The sequence below is a fragment of the Motacilla alba genome, chromosome 3 (assembly GCF_015832195.1).
Source record: "Motacilla alba alba isolate MOTALB_02 chromosome 3, Motacilla_alba_V1.0_pri, whole genome shotgun sequence".
Lineage (NCBI taxonomy): Eukaryota > Metazoa > Chordata > Aves > Passeriformes > Motacillidae > Motacilla > Motacilla alba.
The window spans coordinates 112,201,549-112,227,134 of NC_052018.1; the positions used below are offsets into that span (position 1 = coordinate 112,201,549).

General features: G+C 47.3%; 1 protein-coding gene across 6 annotated transcripts in view; it reads left to right on the top strand.

Moving 5' to 3' along the window:
- Positions 1-3,107: 3,107 nt before the first annotated feature.
- Positions 3,108-25,586, top strand: part of BMP2 (bone morphogenetic protein 2) — a 67,446-nt gene continuing 44,967 nt past the window's right edge. For 2 of the 6 annotated variants that reach the window (XR_005256393.1, XR_005256394.1), the window contains exons 1-4: positions 3,446-4,222; positions 5,020-5,378; positions 7,634-7,871; positions 11,737-11,888. Coding sequence is in view for 3 of the 6 variants with exons in the window: in XM_038132659.1 (XP_037988587.1) it covers positions 5,027-5,378; positions 7,634-8,478 (1,197 nt within the window). In the remaining 3 variants the exon portion in view is untranslated. Of the gene's footprint in view, positions 3,127-3,442; positions 4,223-5,019; positions 5,379-7,633; positions 9,630-11,736; positions 12,583-25,586 lie in introns of those variants that run through there. The other 4 variants (XM_038132659.1, XM_038132660.1, XM_038132658.1 and 1 more) reach the window with 4 other exon arrangements.

The following is a 25,586-nucleotide window of genomic DNA, read 5'->3' on the forward strand; positions in this document are numbered from 1 at the left end:
CAGGGGACAGTGGTCTAAAGTGGGAATCTCAAAAATGCTCCGCGTTGGTCACACGGGGCTGCTGGTGCCAGTAGTAAATGTTGAGTATCACCGTGCACAGAGTGATGCGAGTGTTTCTGCAGGCCTGTGTCTCTAACTAGACCAGAATTCAGGCCATTTTGTTAAGGACTGCAAGCTGTGGTCACACATCCTAGAGAGCCTTTCTCATCTAAGTCCTCCAGCAGAAGTCTGCTGCCCACAGCCACCAGCAGTGCTGGTCACAGTGTAACCAAGCTGGAAAAAAAGACATTATGTTGTGGCAGTGTATAAATGTGATTTTGTACAGGACTTGACAGAGAAAATTCTGAGGGAAGAAAAGATTTTCTTCTTTCCTGTCTACCCTGAAACAAAAAGACTCTCTCCTTTTTGTAAAACATGCCCTTATTTGGATACTTTTCCACCCCTTTACTAAGAAAACCCAACAACACCTGAAGTTGATATCGATCAGCTGTGTTTGGGTCCTAGCAAGGAACACCTGGATCTGAAACATTAGCAGCAGGTGCCACTAATTGAGTACTTACTGGCTAAACACCTGCCAAAAAAAAAAAAAAAGACAAAAAAAAAAAAAGGAGTGCATGTGGTAAAGAAGAAAGAAATGAATTAGTGTAGTTTGGAGGGCAGAAGTGAAATCTCACAAAGGAGATTAACAAATATGCACAGTCAGCTTTACTAACACAGATCTTTTCAGTGTAAGTGGTGGTTTCTCTCTCTGGCAGGGCTTGGGCTGAAGAGCAGGATTGCTCTTGAAATAACTCTATTAAATTATAAATATCTTTTATAAATATCCAGCCCATCCAGGAGCCCACCTGGATGGGGCTGTATATTTAGCTGATGTACCGTTCAACTCCTCATTTTCACAGAGCTTGTGAGGAATTTCAGCTGCAGGAAATGCAGGGGTTGAGCTTTAATTTCTTTATCTCAAATGTGCTGCTGCACAGCTCTAGGAGTGGGAAGGGGACAAGGGCTCGTTTGTGGAGCATTTGCTTCCAATGAATTGTACCTAAATCCACCTGTCTCCAATTCTCTCTGTAATCATGAAGATGCTTCTCAGCTGGTGAACTCAGGTGTGCTGGGGTGAACACAAGGCAGAGTTTAGTCAGTTTTTGTGCTGAGGAGACGCGGGCTACAACCAAACCTTCAGGGATAACACTTTTTAACCTTTTCTTCTGTATTCTAGGATACTGTCTCAATGGAGCTGGATCTGCCTTGGTGAGAAATCTTTCTGTGGGGAAGGTGGGAGGCCATGGCTGAAGTTCTGGTGTGGGTGGGTGGCAGTGCACTCAGGGAATGTGTTATCAGTGTTTCAGTGTTGTTTTTTGGGCCCTCAAGGAAACGGATGGGAAGGCAGAGTTGCTGCCCCAGCAGCTCCAGATCAAAATAGATTGAGACATGACAAAGTATAAGGGCAAGGTGTTTTATGGCCAAGAGAAGTGTCTGAGAGCTTATTTATACTTAAAATCAGAGAGGGGCAGACCTACAAGACCCTGTTGGTATCAGATCAGAGCATATGTAGGCCCTCAGAGCAACCACAAACACGTTTCTCCCTTCTGAGGCTCATTATCCTAATATAGAGAGCTCCTGGAGATAACGCTGTGCTGGGCATACAGTAGAGCCTGTGCTCCAGGCACAGGCAGTAAGTGTTGAGGCAAGAAATGACTTTTTCCTGGCATGACCCACTAAGATTGAACTGGAATGGCAATTAGAAGTTGAAGTGCTCATTTAATGTCAGTGATGTGTAAACTACGTTGCCATTGTTATTTTAGTGCTGATTTACATAATTGGCATACCCTGAAGTCACATTGCACGAACTTTCAGTTCATGCTAAAGACTTGCAGGAAGTCATAAAATTAAACATTATCTGCACTGGAATGCAAGGGAAAAAGAACTCAACTTTTGAGGGATTTCACCTTGCTCGGTGTCCCCTCTCCCGCTGTGTGCACGGTGGAGAGTGAAAATCAGGTTAGCGAGTGTTGGGAGCTGCCGGCACGAAGGAGCTTTAGCAGCTCTTTAATTATGCTGGTGCAGTTCTGGGGTGGTTTGTTTTGGTGTGTACCTCCCTGGGTGAGCTCCTCATCCTGCAGGGATGTTTCATGGGAATTGCTGGAGCCGTGATAGGAAAGCCAAGGGAAGAAGGTCCACAGGAAGGATTATTCTAGCCCAAATGTGCTGAATTTCTGTCCCAAATCGGTGTTCTTCCTACACTAAGAAGTAGTGAGATGGAGGGAAAAGGCCGCTCCCAAAGGAGGAGCTGGTAATGGAGCTGTCTCAGTTGTTATTGCTTTCAGTCCTCCTCCGCAGTAATTCAAGGTGTCACAGGCGGGCTGTGCCTTTTGCAAATGAAGCCCCTGAGAGATATTGGGAAGAGGAGGTGGAGCACAGAGCACTCGCCTTGCCGGGAAGGCAGCAGGACCCCGGCTAATGACGGTGTGCCGATGGCTTTGGCTTTGATGAGGACCCTAAATTGCTAGGTATCGCATACCTATGCAAGGGCCTGGCCCTACCGCAGAGCCCAGGCAGACAAACAAGAGATGGGGCAAAGGACACAGCCCTGCTCGCGAGTTACTCGTCGTATCAGGAGATTTGCCTGTGTCAGAAAAGGGATGGAGGGATGCAGATGGCATTGGGAGCACAATAGCGCTGGGCACGGACCCGCCTTCTCCACCCGTGCCACCGCTGTCCTGCTCCATGGCGATGCCACAGCTGTGGAGGCTGCAGCCCGGGGAGCACCGGCGTGGGCACGGCAGGGCCCCGGCGCCGCGGGGAGCGCGGCTCAGCCCCGGGGCAGGTGCGGGGCCGCGGGCGGGCGGTTCGCGCCGGGGCTGCCGCTCCGGGCCGGGCGATCCGCCGCCGTTCCACCACTGGAGGGCAGCCACATCTTAAAAAAACCACCCAGCCCAACCCCTCCGCCGCCCGCACGGGGCTGAGCCCGCATCGGATGCGCCGCGGCAGCGCTGCGGGAGGAGACTTCTCCCGAGTCCGGGCGCTTCTCTTTCGGAGAGGAGAGCGAGGAAACCCCCAGAGGTCCAGCCCTCGCCCCTGGCTCGGGCAGCGAGCTCCACGCTCTGGTGGGGGGAGAAAAAGAAATAAGTATATATATGTATTTTTTTTAGTAGTTCTAAAGCACCGGGATTCTCCCGGTACCTTACGTGACCTTCGCACCTTACCGCCCCGGCAGTCCGGGGCACGGCGTTAATCCGATTTGCGGCGGCGGAGCGCTCGGGCTCTACAATGGGTCATTGTTCGACCCGGCCCGGTCCCGCTCCGTCACCGCCGCCCGGAGCGGGACCGGGCGGGCCGAGGGTCTTCCCGCATCGGATCGGCCGCCGGTAGCGCGGTTTAACGGGACAGCCGCCCGCCCCATCCCTCGCCCCGGCGGCACCGCGACCCGGGCGCGGGCGGCAGCCGCGGCGAGGGAGGGAGCGGGCGAGGGAGGAGGGAGGGAAGGAGCGAGGGAGGGAGGCGGCGTCTCCTTTAAAAGCCGTGCGGGGCCGCAGCCCGCTCCCACAGGGCGGCTGTGATTGGCGCGGGCCCCCGAGCCTCCGGGGTCGTGACATCGCCGCGCAACAAAAAGCCCCGGCGGCGGCGGCGGGCGGCCACCCCCGGCCATGGTGCGGTGCGGGGCCGGCGGGGAGCCCGGCGCGGTGCCCTAGCGCGGCCGCTCCACGCGGGACGGCGGCGGGCGGCTCCCCACCCCTTTTTTTTTTTTTTTTTTCCTCTTTTATTTACCCTCCTCCCTCCTTTTGCCTTTCTTTTTTAAGGGAGCGGAGACAAGTCAAGCTTCATCTTGATGTTGCTGCGGGAATCTCGGTAAATGTCCATCTGTCTGATGAGCGTGATGCAAAGGACATTTTTGAAAAGGAGCCTTTTAACTCCGTAGACACGTAGGGACCCATTCACGGGCAGGCACACACACGCGAGGAGGAGGAAGAAGAAGAAGCAACTTCACGATCGCTGCTTTTAAAAGGGAGAAGCTTTTTCCCTGGCTGGGACTTGCCTTCTGCCTCCTCAACCAGCTGCTAAAAGTATGTTTCCGAGGCGGACTGCACTTCAGGGAACTTCTATTTTCTGCTCGGCAGCTGTAGAGGAGCAGCAGCGAAGTTTGGAGTAACACCAAGTGATGCGGGAAAAACACCCCGAGAGCAGAACACCCTCCTGCAGACACAACCCCTGCTGCTGCACACAGGTATAGCTCCGGCGGTCGCAGATCCGCTGAAAGCCTTCTCCGCAGGATGACTCCGTGGGCCACGGCGGAGGTGCTAGCGCTCTGGAAGAGAGAGGGGGGACGGGACACTAATCATAACTATTATTACTGTTATAATAATCCAGCCCAAAGTTTCGCGGGGGAGAATGTCATCCTGTGGGTTTGGCTAAGGACGTAGCAGGATATGTACTTTCCTCCTTCCCCTTCTTCCACTCCGCTAAGGGAAAACAGCTCTCCTTTTCCCTCCGCTGAGGGAAGCCGCTGCCCCGCCGCGGGGGAAGCGGAGCCGGCCCCGAGCCCCCGCGGCTCGGCTCAGCGGGGTGTGTGGGGGGAAGCCCGGGGGTCGGGACGGGAGCGCAGAGGGGGAGCTGGCTTTGCCGGGCAGCCGCCCCTTCCCTTCCCGGTGAGCGGTGCCGGCCGCGGGAGGCCCGGCCCGGCCCGGCGCGGCGCACACCTGCGCTCCGGCCCCGGCGGTGCCCCCGGCCGCGCCCCCTCCTCCCCTTCACCTCCGCGCTCCTTTGTTGCGGAGCGCCCCGCTCCGCTCCCCCGTCCCGCCTCGCTCCCTTTGATCTCCTGCCACGGGGATTTCGGTGCCGCTGCGCACCTGAAGCGGCCCCTCGGGGGGCTCCGCCGGCCGGTCCGCGGCGGGGGCTCCGCCGGCCATGGCCCGGCGCCGGGGTGGGTCCCACCTGCGGACCGTCCCCGCCCGTACCCCCCCTCCCCCGGCGCGGTGTCCGCGCTGACTGGCTCCCATCGCCTCCTCCTCCTCCTCCGCGCAGGTTGATCATGGTTGCCGTGACCCGCTCGCTCCTGGCGCTGCTGCTCTGCCAGGCGCTGCTGGGCGGCGCGGCCGGGCTCATGCCGGAGGTGGGTCGGCGGCGCTTCAGCGAGCCGGGCCGCGCCGCCTCGGCCGCGCAGCGCCCCGAGGACCTGCTCAGCGAGTTCGAGCTGCGCCTGCTCCACATGTTCGGGCTGAAGCGGCGGCCCAGCCCCGGCAAGGACGTCGTCATCCCGCCCTACATGCTGGACCTCTACCGCCTGCACGCGGGGCAGCAGCTGGGGCAGCCGGCGGCGCTGGGCTTCCCGCTGGAGCGGGCGGCCAGCCGCGCCAACACCGTCCGCAGCTTCCACCACGAAGGTACGGGCGGGCGGGGGCTCCGCGGGCTGCGGGAGCGGAGGGGAGGGCAGGGCCGGAGGAGGAGCGGGGGGCGGATTCCTCCCGCCGGTACCGCGGGGTTCGAGCGGTGCGTCTCCCGGCCGGGTGCGCTGCCCGACGGGCTCAGCCGCGGAGCTCTTGCTCTGCCAGCTCCCTTCTCGCCGCTCTCCGGCCGCCGGGCCGCTCCCGGTTTATTGACTTTTCCCGCTAAACCAGAGCGACTTCGCGTTAAGCGTTCCCACAGATCGCTGCTCTCCTGCGAGGCTAGAAGGCAGGGAAGGCTCCCTAACGCGCGGCTGAGCCGGGCCGCTGCGGAGGTTTCTAATCTCCGTTTAATCCCCGTGAGAGATCAGCGAAACAATCGGTCGCGACATCCCGGGGGCTGCCGTCGAGGAGCGCTGCAGCCCGACCCGCCCGGGCTCACCAAAGCCCCGTGGCCGCGCTTGGCTCTCACCTGCGGGGCCTCCAGCGGCGCCCCTGCGGCCCCTCCCCGGCTGCAGCCCCCCGGGGCGGCGGTTCGCTGGGGCAGAGCCTCGCTCGGCGCTCGGCGGCGATTCCCGGCCCCCGTGGCCGGAGCAGCGGCTGCGGCATTACCGGGCCCGCGCAGCCGGCGGGGCGCGTGTCGCTCACGTGCTTTTTTTGGGAAGGTTTCCCCAGGTCGTAATTGCTTCTGGCTGCGGCTCTACGGTGCTGCCGTGCAGTGGCCCCGCTGCTAAAGCAATGAGAACTCATTTTCCCCCTGCTTTTAGAGCGAAACTGTGTCAAGAAAAGATATTAATTAGTTTTTAAGTTTCTAAAAGGCGGCGGCCTCTGAGAAGGGCTGTTTAGTGGAAAGCCTTATCGTGAGGAAGATGAATGGTGAAATCTAACTTCTCCTCATCTACCTTTCCCTACACGGGAAGTAAAAACCTGGCAGTTAATGGGGAAAAGCCAGAACGTGGGTCATTCATGTTAAACCCGAGGATTGTGGGCAAGGGGCTGAGTGATAGAGGAGTTGAAAGGGCAAAGTTGATAAGGTTTAGGTAAATGTAAAAATCCACAGTTTGAAGCCGTTACATGATTACAGCAATAGCTGATTTTGTTAAAAAAATCAGTGTTACAGTTTTTTAAAATTTTGGTAGAAAATCAGTGTGACTCCCATTTCTTCACTGAGTTCTCACTGTGCTAGTGATTTCTTGAGAGCAGAAGTTTGTCTTGTGACCATTCAAAAATATTTGCCTATTAGCAAATAGTGGTCTGGTCCTGAAATACCATAAGGCTGAGATTTACCTTGTAGAAAAATTTGTACTGGATTCAAAAGGGAATGGTTACACCACTAAAAATTGCTAATAGCAGGTTTGGCTCCCCCTTAAAAAGTGATTTTTTTTTTTCCCTTCAGTGTGTTTAGCACCAAAGTTAAAAACCATGAGAGAGTTTTATTTTGGGAAATACTTAACTTCTTAATGTCTGTAGCAATAATGTACTTAGCAACCCTATTGTGCTCCTTCTGAAGCTCAGTTCTGTTGTTACTTAAAGGTGGGAATGGCCTGGAGTTTAGTGACTCCTTGAATGTTTGGTTTTGGTGGTTTTATAAACTTCTTGTTTGGAGGTGACTTCGTTTCATTATCTCTTTTCCATCCACCCTTATTCCAGCAGTTGAATCTTCCTGCTGCTCTTTATGGCCCTCTTGGGTCAATATGGGGTGTGCTTCATAAGGTACCGTTATGATGCTGATACATGATTTGTGTGTGATTAAACACTCAAAAATCCATACATCAAGATTTTCAGGCCACCTAAATTGCAGAGTAATGTTTTTCAGAATGGAGTTTAAGGGATTGATGTTAGAGCTGTATTCTTAGAAAAAAATCAGAAATGCAGCAGTTGCCCAAAGTTGTCCACCAGTTTTAATAATTCCCCAGTGCTTGAGTTTTTCATTCATGTCCTTGAAGTCCAAATTATTGCTGTACAGTTCTTGCTTCTAATGATAACTACCTGGAAGGCAAAGGCCACCAGGATCCAATCCAATATCTAAAATGAATGAAGCATTTTTAACTTCATGGTATACATGCTTGCACAAACAAACAAGGGACACAGTAATTTCTGCCTGAAAGTCTTTCAGGTCTTGTGTGTCCCATGTGGTAGCTGTCATTTGGAAGCTGCCATCAGCAGACAGTCTTAAGGGGTTGGATTGTTTGTCTCAGTTTCTGATTTTTTTTCCTTTTTTCTCTTTTTTTATTTTCCCTGTTTAATCACATTAGAAGTTTTGGAAGAACTGCCAGAAACGAGTGGGAAAACAGCGCGGCGTTTCTTCTTTAATTTAACTTCCATCCCTACCGAGGAGTCTATCACCTCAGCCGAACTGCAGATTTTTCGGAAACAGGTGCACGGAGCCTTTGAGAACAACAGCAGCTACCATCACCGTATTAATATTTATGAAATTATAAAGCCAGCCACAGCCACCTCTAAGGACCCTGTCACAAGACTTTTGGACACCAGGTTGGTGCATCATAATGCAAGTAAATGGGAAAGTTTTGATGTAACGCCAGCTGTTTTGAGGTGGATTGCACATGGACAACCTAATCATGGGTTTGTGGTAGAGGTGGTTCACTTGGACAAAGAGAACAGTGCCTCCAAGAGGCACGTTAGGATTAGCAGGTCTTTACATCAGGATGAAGATAGCTGGTCTCAGCTCAGGCCATTGTTAGTGACGTTTGGGCATGATGGCAAGGGACACCCGCTCCATAAAAGAGAAAAGCGTCAAGCGAAACACAAACAGCGTAAACGCCACAAATACAGTTGCAAAAGGCATCCGTTATATGTGGACTTCAATGATGTGGGGTGGAATGACTGGATTGTTGCCCCGCCGGGGTATAGTGCCTTTTACTGCCACGGGGAATGTCCTTTCCCACTGGCAGATCACCTAAACTCAACAAACCATGCCATTGTTCAGACTTTGGTCAATTCAGTGAATTCCAAAATCCCCAAGGCTTGCTGTGTGCCGACAGAACTGAGTGCTATTTCCATGCTCTACCTTGATGAAAATGAAAAAGTTGTATTAAAGAACTATCAAGATATGGTTGTGGAGGGTTGTGGGTGCCGCTAACACAGCAAATATATTAGACAAATGCAAAAAAAAAAAATAGCTGACACTTTAATATTTCCCAATGAAGACTTTATTTATGTAATGAAATGGAAAGAAAAAAAACACAACTATTTTGAAAATATATTTATGTCTACGAGAAAGTTGGGAAAACAAATATTTTAATCAGAGAAATATTCCTTTAAAGATTTTAAATGTATTTTAGTTGTACATTTTATATGGGTTTAACCCCAGCACATGAAGTATAATGGTCAGATTCTTATTTTGTATTTATTTACTATTATAACCACTTTTTAGAAGAATAGCTAATTTGTATTTATATGTAATCAAAAAAGAAAAAAATATAGGGTTTGTACATAATTTTCCAAAATTGTAGCTGTTTCAATTGTGTGTATTTAAGTTGAAAAGAATACATGGAAGGTTACTATGGCAAAGTGCATAGCACATTTGCTTTCTGCTGTGCTACTGTTAAGGTCACAAGTTCAAGTCCAGAAAAAAGTGGATAATCCACTCTGCTGACTTTCAAGATTATATTGTACAATTCTCAGGAATGCTGCAGGGTGGGCTGTCCAATCCATGAGAACTGGCATCCTCTTTAGGTGGAACATTTGGATAAGAACCAGACGTTGCTGATCTAGTATAAATACTGCTATTCCCAACTAATTTGCAGTGTGAATAAAAGGGCCAATAGAAATCCTGTGGGAGGTGGGGGTGGGGGAAGACTGAATCCTTTCTAGACCTACAGAAAAGTGAATGTTTGATGTTTCCTTTAAAAGTCCTTCCTTTAAAAGTCCTGGCCAAATATGAAATAATAAAAACTAAAATGTCATCCTTTTTTCTGTGATTATCTATGCTAAAGAGGAATACTTACCTAATTTGTACTGGCCCTTGTCTTTAACAGTTGGAAAAGCCTTGCATACTTCCTCACCTCAGATGAGAGCTCACTTCTGTGGAGTGTTACAGTGAAATCAATCTGCAATTTTTGCCCTACATGCAGCAAGCTGTTGTCACATGCAGCCTCCTCTCTAACCTCAGCTGATGGTTTTGCTGTTTGGCAGATTAGCCTCTCTTTATTTCCAGGGTTTTGTGTTGGAAACATTTTTTTTTTTCTTCCCAAATGTCTAAATCTATTTCGGATAATAAACCATAGAATTCTGATATTTCTTTCTGAGAAGTCCAGTCTGTAAGAAAAAATGGTTCACTTGTGCAGTCATCACAACTTGTGCTTGCATCATCGTATTGGTTTTTAAATCCTCCCTGTAATGGGCAAAGTGTGATTTGCAGTAGGCAAACAGAGCATTAAAGCTGATACTGATTGTGCCTGTTGCATGTTCCACACCTGGTGTGGCAGGCAGAGCCTGGGGGTGTTGTGTGGAAGCTGTGCTGGAACAGGAGAGCAGGAAGGAGCTAAAATGGGCTTCTTGGTCCTTGCCTCGAGCCCTGTTTTGGGTCCAGTTCTGGATTTGGCGAACTGTGGCTACACTTCCCGAAGCCATGTGTGCAATGGGCCCTGCAGGGACCTCTCTAAGTCAGCTGTGGCAATCTCTGATTTGGGCCTCCTGATGTTTTGGTAATGAACCCCTCTTTTTTGTCCTGGCCCTCCCCAAACTCATCCTTTTTTTACCAGGATCATCTGGGTTGCAGCAGTGGTACTAACTAGATGGGCTGATCAGAAAGGCTGACTTGGTGATGTCTTACAGGGCCTCTCGTAGAACAATCCTTTACTGCTGTTCCTCACAAAAAGCAGAGGGTACAGAGGATAGCAGAGAAACACTAATTATCTGTTGGCTGCTTCCATTTTTTTTCTTGTGAGCTTAAAAATCTCTTGGGCTGTAAGGATTTGTGGTGAGATAAAACGGGGGTATTTCTTTGTACCAGCAGTGTTTTTAGCAGCTGTCAGAGAACAATCCACCACTCTGCACTTGGGCTCTGCTTAATTTTGAGAGGTAGCTGATGTTGCTCATGCTGATACCATAGAGCAGCTGTGGGCTGGCTGAGTGGACATCTCCAGGTGCTGTTTTGGTGGTGGCTGATGTTTTTAGGGGTGAAGCATTGCATGTGCAGGAGTTTGGTTTGCCTTTTGCTTCTTGCCAGCTGTCCTGGTGCTGGACGAGTTTGTGGCTGTTGCTTTGGCAAGGTTGTCAGGGCTGCAGTGGAGGTTCAGCAAGGATTTGGTGTTTGTGACGTGTGGTTGTGCAGTCGAGCCAGAGCTGTGTTACTGTACTGTAAAACCTAAGCTTGAGGAAGCTGACAAGTGCTGAAAATTTAATGATGAGCATGAAAAGTGTGATCCCAGCCCTGTGAAATTGTAAAGAACCCACAGCACTTCTAACCAGACCCTCAGCTCCGGTGCTGTAAAGCTGGAGTCTCACAGCTCCTTCATGTGTGACCAGACTGAGGGAGGCTCTTCAGAGAGTGGTGACTGCTTTACTTCTCCTGCAAGGCATGAGAACTCATTGATGCTCATTCTGTTGCCAAAAAATTTGCTACAGCACTTGTCTGTGCATGAGCAGGAGCTGGCTCATGGCACGGTGCCGCATTCCTTGCACAGGCAAACCTCCTGGTGCTTGACAAGGAATTGCATCCTCAGCCCAATGTACTGGGAGGCCAATGTACCATTGCAAAGTTAGCCACTCTTGTAAGAATTTCTGTAACTGCTTAGTGTTAGCCACAGAATCATCAGTTCCATACTGATTTTGAGGAGGAAATATGCAGGTGTCATGCTCAGCACGTCAATAAATTTCTGCAGAACTGTTTTTGTACCTTTAAAGCCTTAACCTTCACCTCACTCTCCAGGTTGGAGGTGTGAGAGTGCTGCTCCAAAGACTTTGTTTAGGACTTGAAGTAAAAGAAACAGAACAAACTTTCACAGATGAGTAGTAGGAAGTTCTCCTAGAGATCAGTTGGGTTCCTGAAGTCTTTTAGATAGAGTTGATGATCAGACAGCCTTTCTGAAAGGTTTGGGCTTTCTGGCATCTTTTGAAAGTCTGGTAATGACTGCTAAATAATGCTAAATACTAAAGGTATGCTGTTAGCACAGCACACTGGTACTTACTTTAGTTCTTTAGTACTTATTAGTATTATAGTGCTCTACAGGGAGAAAAGAGCTTTTTTTCCTCTTAAGAGGAGAAAAAGCAAAATATTTTGAAGGCAAAACTGCCTTTGTTACCCTATAGCTCCTAAACATTTTGCTTCTAGGCACTTATATGATCTATATAGGCAGAGATTGTGATAGATAATGTCACCCTTTGTGCATTTCAGATAAGCATCTCTCTAAACACAAATGTGATCAGCATGTCTCCTTGTCCTTTTGAGACTCAGTAGCAGCTTTGTCGAGTGGCTTGATAATTTTTGCGCAAAATTCAGTTGGACTTCTGAGGTCAGCAGCATGTAGAGGAGGATCTTCAGTTGAGGTAAGCTCTCCCGAGAGCATTGGCCATTGCCAGCGAGCAGGGGCTGCTCTGCTGGGCTCCCCTGGGCTCACCACAGCCAGCTGTGCGCCCCTTCCCTGCCCGTGCAGGGTTGGGGTGGCCACGTCCCTGCTCCCCTGCCAGGCAGGTGAGGCTCACACCCCACCCCCGAGGCTCAGAGAGGAACATGATTTGTTGTACTCTCAGCTGTGGAGGAGGAGCTCATCCACGCTGTGTTTGTACCAGACCCACTTTGCTACGATATTAGAAGAGGATAATTATTGAGCTATTTCATTGAATGGTTATTCCTCAGTTGTTGATTTTTTTTTGGGGGGGGTTTATTGATTTCAGGAGGCAGCTAATTGCCATATGGCAGCTTGATGTTAATGTTTTATGAAGATCAGGAAACAAAAGTTTATGAAACAAAAGCTTTTGTATAGTAACTGCAGAGTTTCAAGAACTGTTTTATACTTCCTGACAGTGCAGGTCTGGCTTAATGGTTTGTTTTTATTGCTTAAGAGTGTAAACCTTTCTTTAGCCGATGTGTGGAAATTATATCCTCATCCCGCATTACGCATTTCTCATTGCTCATTACTCACTGCTGCTTTCATTGCTGCCATCTGTAATCAGAGCTTTACTGTTTCAACTGCATGCAAAATGCTCCTCTCCTTTTGTAAGATACTTTTCCTTAGCATTCACCCACCCTTTCAAAGAAAGAAAAAGTTGGGGGGGGGGGTCAAAGGGAGAAAAAAAAGGGGGTGGAAAAACCTACCCTGTCTATATTGTTTTTCTCTGTTTTGGGTGGAGTCTGTGTTAGATTCTGGTTGCTAGATGGTTTCTGTAGTAACAAGCAGAGTAAAATCCAAGCCTGAAAAGGCACTTTTAAAGGTGCCATATCTTGCCTGAAGTATTATTTATCTAATTATGGATATGGAATGTTTAGTTTCTCCTTGATATCAAGGCAAGCCCTTTTGGGAGGGCAGACTGCTGCTATGAGAACTCGATATGTGATCTTAAAACAGGACAACCACAAATCTTGTTCCCAGTTGACTTAAGCTGCTGAAAATAATAATAAAAAAGCCAAAGGCATTAAATGCATTTTTAAAGATTGCTACAGGCACAGACCACTTTGTTTTTTAGTTACATAGGAAAGGAACAAGAAGGTGGGTTCAGAAGGACACTTGGATTGTACATGTTAGTGCAGTAAGGAGGGTGTTGGATACAGGCAACAGTGGTTTGTTTTGTTAGGCTACTGTGTACAAGGAAAAAAATTCCAGCTCCTTCAGAATATGACTTTGCTGTTCTCCAATTTTCTTTCTGTTTATTTGTCCAAAGAGGTTTTGCAGGTGTGTGAGAAAGCAGGCACGCACATGGTTACTGCTTTTGCCTTGCTTAGGCACAAAAAGAATTCCAAAAGTATTTTAAGATTACTACTTTCCTGTCTCTCCAGTGCTAATCCTTCATTACCTGTATTGCTGAGAGCCTTGCCTGCAACCAACAGTAATGGCTTCCTAAGGTGGAGTTTCCTTTTTTTGGAATCTCACCACCTGTCAGTGTCCTCCAGGATTTAGCAACCTTCTGTCTGGGAGCCCTGTGAAACGGTCACTTAGAAAAGCAGCTGCACTGGGTTTGTCCTGGTTCTGTGTCCTTTGCAGAGAGGATTTGTCCCAGGCTTCAGCAGGAATCTGACTTTGGGGTGGGTCTGAAGGTATGCCCCCACGGGGCACAGCAGGGACACCCCGTAACAGCAGGGACTGGGGGGGGGGGATCTTGCCGGGAAGATGAGGGCCCGAGCTCCTTTCCATCTGTTTCCACGGTGCTGTGAAGGCACTCAGCTGGAAAACCTGCCTGGCCTTGTGTTGCCCACCCCAGAGGAACAGAGGCTGGGCTCTTGTGCCTCTCCAGGGGCAGGGAGTTTGCAGTGGGCAGCCTGGCTCAGGAGAGGTGGGTTTGCTCTTCACAGTCGGTTCTTGCGGGGCCTTCTGCAAAATATGCTTGGCTGCCTCCACAGTCCAGAGCCACTGGGTGAGGTCTGCAGAGGAAGGGAGCAGATCAGCAGGGCTAGTTTGAAAAAAGGCAGGGATTTCATTGCCGAGGTAGGGAGGTGTTAAAAGCTTCGAAGGGGACTTCAGGTAGAGAGAGCAGAGCAGCAAATTGATAATGTTATGAAAGTTCAGGTTCCCACAACAGCTGGACTGAGGAAGATTTACAATTTAATGAGGCTGATAATCCCATTAGAGATTAAATTAAGAAGGTTTTTCTGGGAGATCACCAAGAAAATTATGGGTATTGTACTGTAGCTTGGCTCATAATGCCAAGGCTGACATGTACTTCTTGCACTGCAGGACACTGTTTCATTCAGTGTGTCTCATTAAAACAAAGCCTTCAACTCCAGCAGTGTTTCACTGCAAACAGAAGCAAATTATTATTATTATTTTTTTATTGCTACTACTACTGTTATTATTACTATCATCATCATCTTCCTGGAGACAATATGCAGATTAAAAGATGGACATATCAACCAGATCTGCAAATCAGCACAGCTCTACTGAGCTGGTTCTCAGACAATCCAGTTGTTTTTATTAGAGCAACTCCTCAGGAGGCAGGGTGACCACGTAGAAAAAAGAATGTATTTAAGGTAACCATTGACATAACTCCTGTAGCTTGGAACTCGCACAAACCACTTTTTATGGCATCCTGCACACCCTAGTGATGGGAAAGTGTTGTATGGAATAATGACTCTGTAACCACAGACTTCAAAAGTATAGAATGTCTGCGGCTGATGGAAATAGCTGTTTCCACATCAATAATCTACTCCCAGGCATATTGAAGCTTAATTGCAAGGCCAGTGGTGGTGGGAGGAGGAAGGGAGAAGGGCTATCTGCCCGTGGCTGCCTCTGCTTTACAGCCTCTGCTTTACAGCCACAAACAATGATTCAATCTGTGATAAACTTGAATTTTGCATTTTTTCTCAGCATTTATTGATACCTTCATATACAACTTCATAGACCGAGGGAGTTATTGACTCCTTAGGAGTTAGGAAGGGAGACAGGGTTTGTATTATTTCTTACGAGCATCACTCTGGCTTGTTGTGATTGATTCTATTTGGAGGCTGGTTCTAAATGATTCCATTTTAAGGCTGGTTCTAACACAACTTTTTTCTCCTGCTTGTATTTTCTCTCCTCCTTTGAATGAAAAAACTTTTTACTTAAAAGCAGTTCCTCATTTTGAGTCCAGATTTTTTTGGTCCATTTTCATGAAGAATCCTGATTTTCTAGCTGACATCATAATGGTAGAATGAAGGCACTTTTGATGTCACAGTCTGTATGACATATTTGTGAAATATTTTTTCCTTGCCCTGGCACTGTAGATGAAAGGTGGGCCTAATAGCTTTAAGTGAAAAAAAGATGAGTGGCATTGTTCTGGAAACACTGGTATTATTGTTACTCTTTTATTCCTGTTGTTCAAATGACAAATATGTTGTCATTGTACTGCTTTCAGTGTCCAGACTTACAGCAGGATTACTTTGAATCTTCCCTTGCTGGAATCTCATGAGGACGCCATGGAGCCTGAGATTCTTAACGAGAAAATTTCCCCACATTCTCTGGGGAGAGGCCTCAGAGTGGCACCTTGAGACTCAAAGATCAGAAGGGAATGGAATTGAAATTCTCCTTTGCTTAACCACTGGTACTTTTAAAGTCCATCAGCATTTTCAGTTGTTCAGGATTAGCAGTAACCCAAGTTCTCTAGATGTTATTACTGAGGGGAGGATCAAAGACTAATTGATTCATATTTCCTGGTCTGGTGATTTTTTTTTTCCTTTTGTGTTATTTTTTGTTTTAGAAATAGTTAATAGTTAACTGCTTCTTGACGTGTTGGGCAAAGAAGTCTCCCAGGTTTGTAGATGAAAAGATTTTCATCTTTGAAAATATAACTCAAATGTACCCTAGAGGGCAGAGTCATTTAGAGAGAGCTCCTGCACACCTGCTGGGTTACTGGTGCGTGCCACTGCCAGCTCCCCGGAGAGAGGGACCAAGCCCTGGGAAAATGGTGCTGGGTGGAGCCTTCTGCCTTTTGTGAGCAGCAAAAATAGAGAAAACGGCCTATGACTCTCCTGTGTGCAGGTTCTGAGAAAAAAAAAACAAAACAACCCCAACTAACAAAAATACGTTTTTAAAAAACGGAGTCTTTTGCAAAGAGCCCCCTATAACCCAGCAGGCCATGCTGCTGGCAGATGGCTGTTGCAGCTCAGGCCTGCTGGAGGGTCTGAGCCTGTTTTTGAGGGTTGCATTTAATTTTCAAATAGAAGCAGCTTAATTTTTGTTTCATAGCAAAGATAATAATCACAGTGTTGCCCTTCTCAAGAGCTGTCTCTTCTTGAGCCCTGAGCCACTCAGGGGTTACTGCCTGCTTTTCCATCTCGGTGGTGAGCCGTTTGCAGGCCTTTCTCCATGAGCCTGAGTGTCTGGGGAGAATCTGGAAAGGTTCCTCTCAATGGGAGTATTTCCTTCAGGGTGCCAGGCTCCATTCCTCTCTTCTTTACCTCATGCATCTCGGGGGGAGGGGAGGGGAAAAAAAGAAGGTCAAGTACTGGGACACTTTGAAGAGTGTGCCTTTACCAAGCTTTGGCTTTTCTCTCTTCCTGGAACTCTCATTACATGATCCCGGTTTTCTGAGCCAATTGTTAGCCCAAGGCCAAATCCTTAACCTTGGGCTAGATAACAAAAGCACAGCTGAGGTGATCTTGACTCCTTTAAAAAGGCTGTCTGCTCTTTGATGCGCTCCGAATGAGACGCATAATTCATGTTAGCTCCTAAGGTTGTTCTTAGCATGGGAAATTAGCAACCTCCGTGATAAAAAGTCAGCATGGAAGGGATGTGTGTGTGTGTGTGTATACATGTTTAATGTTGGGCTCTGTCTTCCACTGCATTCCACATCCTGGAGGGTGTTGGTGTGTCTAGGGAGAAGCCCAGACCAAATGCTAGCTGGGAAGTTTTGCTCCGTGTCCGCATCTGTTCATAGCGAGGCCTGAGGACTCTGCCAACGACGGGAATCAGCATTTGGGAAATGCAGCTCTCTGGCTTGCAGCTCGAAATGCGATTGGAGCGGGTGCTCAGGAGAAATTGGGATCAAGGTTTTTAATGGATGTCAAAACTGGTTTGTGAAGTACAGCTCTCACCAAGGACCCCGGAGGCAAGAGTGTGGTGTCATTCAGTGCAATGTCTGGTAGTGCTGCCCAGAAACTCTCCTTTATGGTGTGGAGCTCTCTCCAACAGGTCCTTTATGAATTTTTCCTTAGGGACAAGACTCCTCCACCATTATCCTGTTTTGCTGAAGTCTCTGTGCTGCTCTGAATAACTTCGGGGATTTATTTTGTGCTGTAGTCTGATGGCAAGAAACAGCATCACTGGTGCTGTGGTGTCAAGTGGGCCAGGTCACAAAAAGTAGTGGAATTTAGAGGCAGGCTGACAGCAACGGGGAAAGGCTTTTGTGGGTAAAACTTAACAGGAAATGCTGCTAGTCAAATACAACATCAGGAAAAAGAGGAGTGTAGCAGTGGGGCCTCCAGACCAAGGACGGGAGAGACAGCAAATTACTCAGCTGTGGAGCTGGAAAAGTCCCTTGCTGTCCCTGTGTGCTAATTCTCAAATAGCTCTTCCTGCCTCCTAAGTGTTTTGTAATGATATGTACCTTAAAGAATTTGGAGGTGCCTAAATGCCCTGCTGTTTATCCTGCAGGGTAGAGATAGATAGCTCCATTATATGGCATAATGACAGGTTTCATCCCTTGGTAACCAGTTTGCATGAGGACCAGGTCTGGCCAGTATTAAACTGGAAAGCAAAGATGGCTTTGTGATTAAGGTGCTGGAGTGGGACGCTGGAAATCTGGGTTCAAGTTGTGGGTCAGCCATAAACTCCCTGTGTGACCTTGAGCAATATAATTATTCCGAGACTTCAAAGGTATCTAAACAATTTGGACACCCATTTTCCAGTCATTTTAATTAACTGGGATGCTTTGAAACGCTCAGCTTTAATCTCTCTGTGCCTAGGATTCTCATTTGGAAAGCCAGGATAATAATATTTCCCTGCTCATGAGGAGGAAGTGTGCAGCAGGGACTGGGAAGTGTGCAGCTGCTCTGGAGCTTGCAGGCCTGGTGAGGGGGAACATGGTGAGGGGTTTCAATCCAGGTGTGGGTGCTTTGTGCAGGACAAACAGCCCATTGCATGTGGGCAGGAGCTGGGGGACAGTTACCAGTGATACCTTACCTTTGTTTTGGTTCAAGGGGGATAAACACCATTGCAACCAAAATATTGACAGAGAGCAACAGCTCATTTCTTCGGGATTTCATTCTGCTCCATAACAACATCTTGCTGTTTCTTTAGTATCCTGTTGTTCTTTAATGCTGAACACTAAACTTTTACGAGACAAAATGAGTAGTTATTAACATTTCCATTTCTGGACCCCATAACAAGCCCTGCTCCCCCTTTACATCACCTCTGGTTCTGTCCCTTTGCCCACTGTTATGTGGCTGTGTAATGAAAAGCCTGCAATGCACACAGGCAGAGGGAAGGGTTAAAAGAGCCGAGGGAGTCTTTAATTCCTTCATTTTCTGACTTTTGTGGGTTTAATACACAATCTTAACATTCCATTAGTAAGCGGTTGCATTTTTTTCTTTTTAACCAAAGAGATTAAAGGTTCCTTCAGATTTTGCATTTTTTCACTACCCTTTAGTCGTGTCAGTTTAGTGTGCTAGGCAGGCAGGAGGTGAAAATCTGTCCTCAGTGACCATTGGTGCTGCTCCCAGAGCTCAGTGCTGGATGTCTGGCAGTCCATAGGGGACTGCTGTTCCCTAAAGAATGGCTGCCAGGGTAGGGAAATATTTCCAAGCCCCTGGATCTTGGGCTCCTCACTGACCATTGCCCAGTGAGTAAAGGGCTTTGTAAACTGCTTGCAAAACCCTGAAGTGCTACAGGCTGTCAGACCATCTGATCCTGCTCATTAGGAAATGAATCAATATGTCAGTGGTAAATAGATGTCAAAATAAGGTTTCATATTTACATATGAAGGAAAGAGATGGCTGATGCTCTAAACAGCTTCCCCTGAATCAGCTGCATGGGTGACTTTGGTATGGATCAAATCAGAGTCCTTTTCACTCCTCTGTCCATTGGCCCTTGCTCTGTGGGCAAGAAAATCTGACTCCCACTTTGTGTCAGAGCTGTGCTAGGCTGGCAAGGGTACAACTTGTTATTTGTCATAACTAACCCTCAAATCTGCCTGTCAGATCTGTTTTTCCCCTTGAAATTTGGGGTTCAAAGCAGCTATGCACCAGAGTTTAATGTTCTTGTGGGGTAGGTGAGTAACTATTTCTCAGTTTTATTCTGAATTCTGTGTTCTGAGCATCCTGGACATTGATTGGCAAATTTTGGTCTAAAACTTCACTGAAAGAAGATAGTGAAAATTCTGGTTGTAATTGTCACTGAAAACTTATAACCAAGAGTTGTAAAGGATTTGGGGTGGTAACTGCTATTTCCAAAGATTTTCCTATTTCTTGGATTTAGTTTTTTACTGAAAGTGAGCTGGTGAGAAATACTGTCAAATTATTACTTCATATATGTGCAAGCAAATATCACCTCTACATATTTTGCAGAATAACAACTGCTTTAGGATTAGCCAACTAAACATTTTCAGGTAGCCTCACCTCCTAGAACATGGTTATTTATCTCTGTTTGGTAGGTGCACAGTTTAGAAACAAAAGTAAACAAAACAGGAAAATATTAGGGCTAGATATGTACCAAAAGTTAAAATTATCTTAGAGAAAATTGTATTTTCCAGGGAAAAATAATGCAATGAATTGGCTGAAAAAGAGAAAGAACTAAATATGGCAGTGACTTTTCTTCTGGTGGCCTGATTCAGCAAAGCTTGCATGTTCTTATTACCTATTTTGTACTCTTGGCCCATGAAAAACTTTTGGACAGAACTTAATTTAGTACATTGTTACAAACACTGATATCTGCCTCATTTTATCAAAGTTCATGAACCTTTTGAGCAGCGACCCCCCTCATGCCCCTAGGGTTCTGGAGAGGGATTTATGGTTTCATGTGCAAAACAGTGTGAAACTTGGCACTTTCACATGGCCTGAACTCCAGGAGCTCTGAGTGAGCTCAAACCAGCTCAAGAGGCAAAGTAAAGCTTTATTGAAACTCTCTGGAACTTGGACCACATTCCATTTTACAAAATCTGGTTCTTAATGTCCTGTCATTGCCTTATCACTGCCATGGTGGAAATCCATGCTGCGTGGCTGCTGTGAGATAAACTCAGGAGCATTTATCAGGTGCTCCCGTGAGGCTGGTGGCAGTGGTGGTGGAGCAGGATGCTCAGAGCCCAGCTTGGTGGCAGAGATGAGAATGGCTCAAGAGTCAGTGCGTGGATAGGCCAAGTCCTGAGCTCCTTCCTGCTCAGGAGCCAGGCCAGGCATTAGGGCTGTCTGACAGGGTGAGTGAGTCACAGTCAAATCACACTCCTTTACATCACCAGCCTTGTTCAGGGCCTGTGCAAACTGCATGCTCCAGCTCATGCTGAAGGCCAGGTTTGCCTCATACTCACTCTCCTTTGACTGAGGCTGGATGATTACGAGGGGGAATTCAGCTAAAGGTCAAAAAACCTACCTGTCCCCTGATTTATAAACCACAAAGGTGCAGCTGGTATCCAGGTTCATTAAAACACAGCATCAGGTTCCCAAAGTTATGCATCTGCAGCTTGGCAGATCCTGTCATTTGTAAAAGAATTGAAATCCCTGGCAGTCATTGGAACTGACTGATGCTGGGGACTGAGCCCACAAGGTACAGAAATATTTCTTCTTTTACTCATTTCCTGGCCTTGCCCTCTGGACTGTCTGGCTTTGGAGCTTTCATCACTCAGGTAGGTCATGTTATGCCTCTTCTAACCAGGTCCTGAAATGAGCCGGTGTTGCTCACCTGAACTGGCTGTCAGGGAACGCTTCTGTGCTGCATTGCTGGTATTTCTACACTGTTCAAAGTACTCCAGGGATCCTGCACTGGTGGATTTGTCAAAATGGACCTTTTTCAAAGGGGCTGCGATTGTTGCATTTCCATGGTGTGGATTCCAGCTGTGATCCTACAGTGTGCTCTGGTGACAAGCACTTTGGCTATGAAGTCCCAATAGGAATATTGGGATATTTACATATATATATTAGTCCTAATTGGAATATTAGGAATATGGCCTGTGAAGTCCCAATAGGAGTATTCTGCTGTTAACTCATGCACAAGGCTGGTTATCCAGAAGTGGGTTTGTTTTTCTGACCATAGGCTAAACCTTCCAGAATATGAAACTCCCCACATCTGCTGGAAGGGGCAATGTGGTGGGGATAAGGAATTTGGGAGATGTATGGAATGCATGAGGGACGACATTATGGTGCTGGTGCTGGACAAAGCTGACTGGTGGAAGCTGGACCTGCTGCTCCTGAATAAGGAAGAACTGTTTTGGGAATACCTGGCTGCAGTGCCATGAGGTGGCCGGTTAAGAGCCTGGGGGAAGTGAGGAGAGCGAGTAATATAATAATCACTCAAAATTTCAAGCATGTGGACTTCGGCTTGTTCAAGGAACTGGTAAGTAGAATCTCCTGGGAGTCTGCCCTAGAGGGCAGAGAGACCCATGAAAGGTGCTTGATCTTCAAGGACAGCCTCCTCAAAGCAGCAGAACAGTCCATCCTGATGTTCAGGAAGCTGAGCAGGTATAGCAGGAGGCCAGTGTGACTGAACGGGGAACTCCTGACTGATTTCAAATGCAAAGAGGAACAGTATGGAGGTGAAAGCAGAGACAAGCAACCAAAGGGGAACACAGAAATATTGCCTGGGCATGTAGGAACGGAGTTGGGAAGTTGAAGCTCAGCTGGAGCTGGAACTGATGAGGCTTTTGGGGTGTAAGCGGGTTATTTCTACATGAAACACAAGAGAGACCAAGGAAGGTGCGGGCCCTCTGCTGAATGAGGCAGTTGATGAAAATCATGGGAAAAGGTTCAAATGTTCAATGTTTTCTCCTGGTTTTCATGAGCAAGACCTACTTTCAGTTCTCTATGCATAGTGGCAGAGCGCGAGTGAGGAGGTGGTACACACATTAAAGATCTCGTAGGTAAATGAGGCTCTACGAGCTCATGGGGTCAGTCAGGATGATCAGAGGCTGCTGAGGGGCTGAGACTGTTCAACATCTACTTTGGTGGGCCCTGATGAGACACAGAGCATCCTCAGGGAGTCTGGGGACACCTGGGGACACCAGGACAGGACAAGTGGTTGGTGAGCTGGCCAGAGGAGCCATCAGAGGAGCGAGCTGGGAGATGAATGCCAGGTCCTCCACCTGGCATGGAAATGTCTTACGCAGGTGTGGGGGAAACATCTCTTCACCTGGGGAGCTGGGAGTCCTGCTGGACCCCCCATCCAATGTGTCACTGACTTGGCTCCTGCAGGAACAACAGCCAGCTCTTGCTGGATTGCCTGGCCTGGCCGTTCCCCTCTGCTCTGGCTCATGAGGATGCCACTGGAGCACTGCATCCAGTCTGGGACTCTGCTAGAAGCACAGACAGGCTGGGCACATCTCAGGGAGCTGTGCTGGGCCAGCAGCTGGGCTGGTGACAGCAGGAGAGGTGGGAGATCCCTGACTGATTTAGCACTCTGCCATGACCCAAGGGCTGTGGAGGAGATGAAGCCAGGCTCTTCTCAGGTGTGCACAGCAGGAGAGGAGGCTGCTGCCATGGATTAGAGCAGAGAAATCTGACTGAATAGAAGGACAACATTCTTCACAGCACTAATATTTTAGCACTTGAACCATGAGAAACTGTAAAATTTCCAATTTGGAAAGTGGAAAATTTGGAATTTTCACTTCCTGAACTTGGCTAGGTCCTGAACAACCTGATGGAACCTGAAGTTGGACTGGCTCTGTGAGCAGGAGGTTGAAGGAGAAGAGCTTCAGAAGCTCATTAGTATTTCTGGTTTTCTGACAGAGAGAAAAACACTGAGCAAGAGCAATAGATGAAGCAATGTGAATATGGTGAGTTCTTGTTTCTGTGTACACCATGATACTTCTACTTTGTGCTCTATTTAATAAGCAGAGTTCTTTTCTTTCTTTTTCTTCTCCTCAAAATCATCAAAAAGATGTAGGCAGATGTGCTGAAGTATGCAGATCTGGGTGTCACATACTTGTTGAAATTTCTGTCGAATATCAATGAAATAGTGTAAGTTATAACTGATCATTTATTTTTGGCAGGTGTTTTTTCTCATAAAGAGCAGTTTTGAATGAATCCTAGCAGTGGGTTAAAGGGGATCTCAGTGTGTACAACCTGAACTTTCACAACAAAAATCATTCAGTGCAAAATAGGAAATAATTTCAGCGGAAAAATAAAATATTTAATTTTTTTCCCCCTCACAAAATGTTTGTAGCATGGACAGGAAGATAATCCAAGGAAATCTCTGACCAGTGAAAATATTTTAGAAGGCAAAGTATTTGGCAGCCACTGGCACCTGCTGAAAACACAAGCCCATGCTGGAATATCAGGCTTCTGCTGAAATATGTACTGAGCGTATTTTTGTGTTTTAAATATGACTTCCCATCCTGGTATTTGCAGGTGCATTGTACTAAAGCGAACACAATCATTTTGTTAATTGCAGTTCAAGCTCATTAGGGAACTATAAAGGCAGAAGAATGAATGTAACCGTGCATTAAATGGTAAATGATTTTGGGGTGGGAAGCAGTCAGGTGTGCTGCCCTAGGCTACGATTTTCCCCAAATTAACATACATAGCAAAGAAAGAAAGAATGAGGCGGGTGGGAAGAAAGAAAGGCCACAGGTCACCAAAGCAAACCTCCCAAACTCCAGTGGTGCTGGAGGGAAGTGTCAGCTGCACAAGTGCTCGGTCTGCCTGCGACTGGCTCATGCCAGCACGGGCTTGGTGCTGGCTTTTGGTTCATCCCAACCAAAACTGGTGAAATCCAAACCACCTGAGCGTAGTGAATGTGAACTGAGCTCTGGAAGGTCACAGCACAGCCTGTGAGACCTCTGGCGTGGGCAGCGTTCATGGCTTGCGCTGCAAGCTCATCTTGAAGCAGTGTGTGCTTGAGCAAACAGCCAAACGTTTCCCTCAGAGTTTGTGGAAGGGTTGCAAACTCGAAAATGTGTTTATTGCGAAGCTTGGTTGCTCCCCTCTCCCTGCTGGACTCTCGAGCCAGCAGGGATCCGTGGAATTCCAGATGCTTGGACAAGCACGTTTTGCTGCCTCAGAATAATACTCACTGGGTGAAATGAAAACCTTGGCCAGCACTTGAGATCTGAGCAGCAGCCCTGAGGGTCTCAGGGGTTGGGTCTCTAGATGGACACAGCTCCAAGAGTCGTTCCTTTGGCTGGCTCTGATTTGGATCCTCTGGAAAATCAGGCTCATTTCTGTTGCCTCTTGTTTTCTGCTTTTCCTTTGCCTGAAATGGGAATAGTTGTGTTGAGCAAGGAGGAAGGTTCTGGGAGAACTGAATACAGAACTGAGTGAGAATTTTCCCCTGGAATGATTTCTACTGATATGGGTTGTTTTATGCAATAACCCCCCCTTTTTTTTTCCCTTCATTCTCGTCCGTTTCCCAACAACATTTCCATTTTATGCTGCTCTAGTGCTCTGTTTAAGCGGTCTCCAAAGGCAGAAGTTTTGTGACTTTCAGAATATATCTGTAATAGTTGAATGGCAATTGAGGTGCAAATGACCTGAGGTTTTTTCTTAAAGCTTTCAGAGAAAAAGCTGTTTTCTGTCTAGTCCTAAAAAATTCCTTTGATAGAAAAGAGAGAGAGAAGCACCATGATTTATTAATGCTTCTGTCTGGTAAAACAATATACTCCTTAGCCAGTATTTAATCATATTGGGTTCAATTTCTTTGTTCTTTAGTTGTTTCCCAAAGAGAAAACAGACTTCTGTGGACAGTCTTTGCTCCAAGCTTAAAACATAGCTATGAAAAGCAATTAGTCCAAATTAGCAAAAGTGTGTATAATAGTCACTAATTTTATAATTATTCACAAGAATAATTGCACTCTAAAGCCCCAAAAGTGTACGTAATAGACAGGAGGATTAGTATTTTTTTCTCCTCCCTCTCATGTAGCTGCTGCTGTGTAGGGTCAGGGGAGAGCTCCTGGAATGGACTTGGTTGAATCTTTTCCAGCAAATGCTCTGTTCTTTGAAGTCCCAGCTTTGGCAGCTGCAGCCAGCTTGACTGTCCAACATGAGACCAGTAAAACCAGATTTTGCTGGTAGACCCAGTCTCTGTGGTGGCTTCCTTTTGAAGAACCAAATATGGACAGTTAATTTGCTTTTGGAGGCACCTCATATGTAACGAGATGGATATTTGTTCCTTACAGCTTAAACACAGAGGTGTCTTCTCTTGTCTGCTGGGTCTATTCCCTATTAATTCACTTGCAGCTTTTCTTAGCACATTTCTTATTTGCCTATTATGTGCAGTAGGTCTGCAAAGACAATGTAGGCAACTTTGTGAGTCTAAAATGAAAGTTCTCAGCTTGAGGTAGACAGATGATGCCCAGTGAGGGAAAAGCAAGAATAAAAAACCTTCTTGCCTGACAAGGCAAGATCAAAAGTCCTAATATTAAAAAATCAACCATGCCTGTGGCTACACTGGTACAAAAGTCAACTTTATTAGTGGC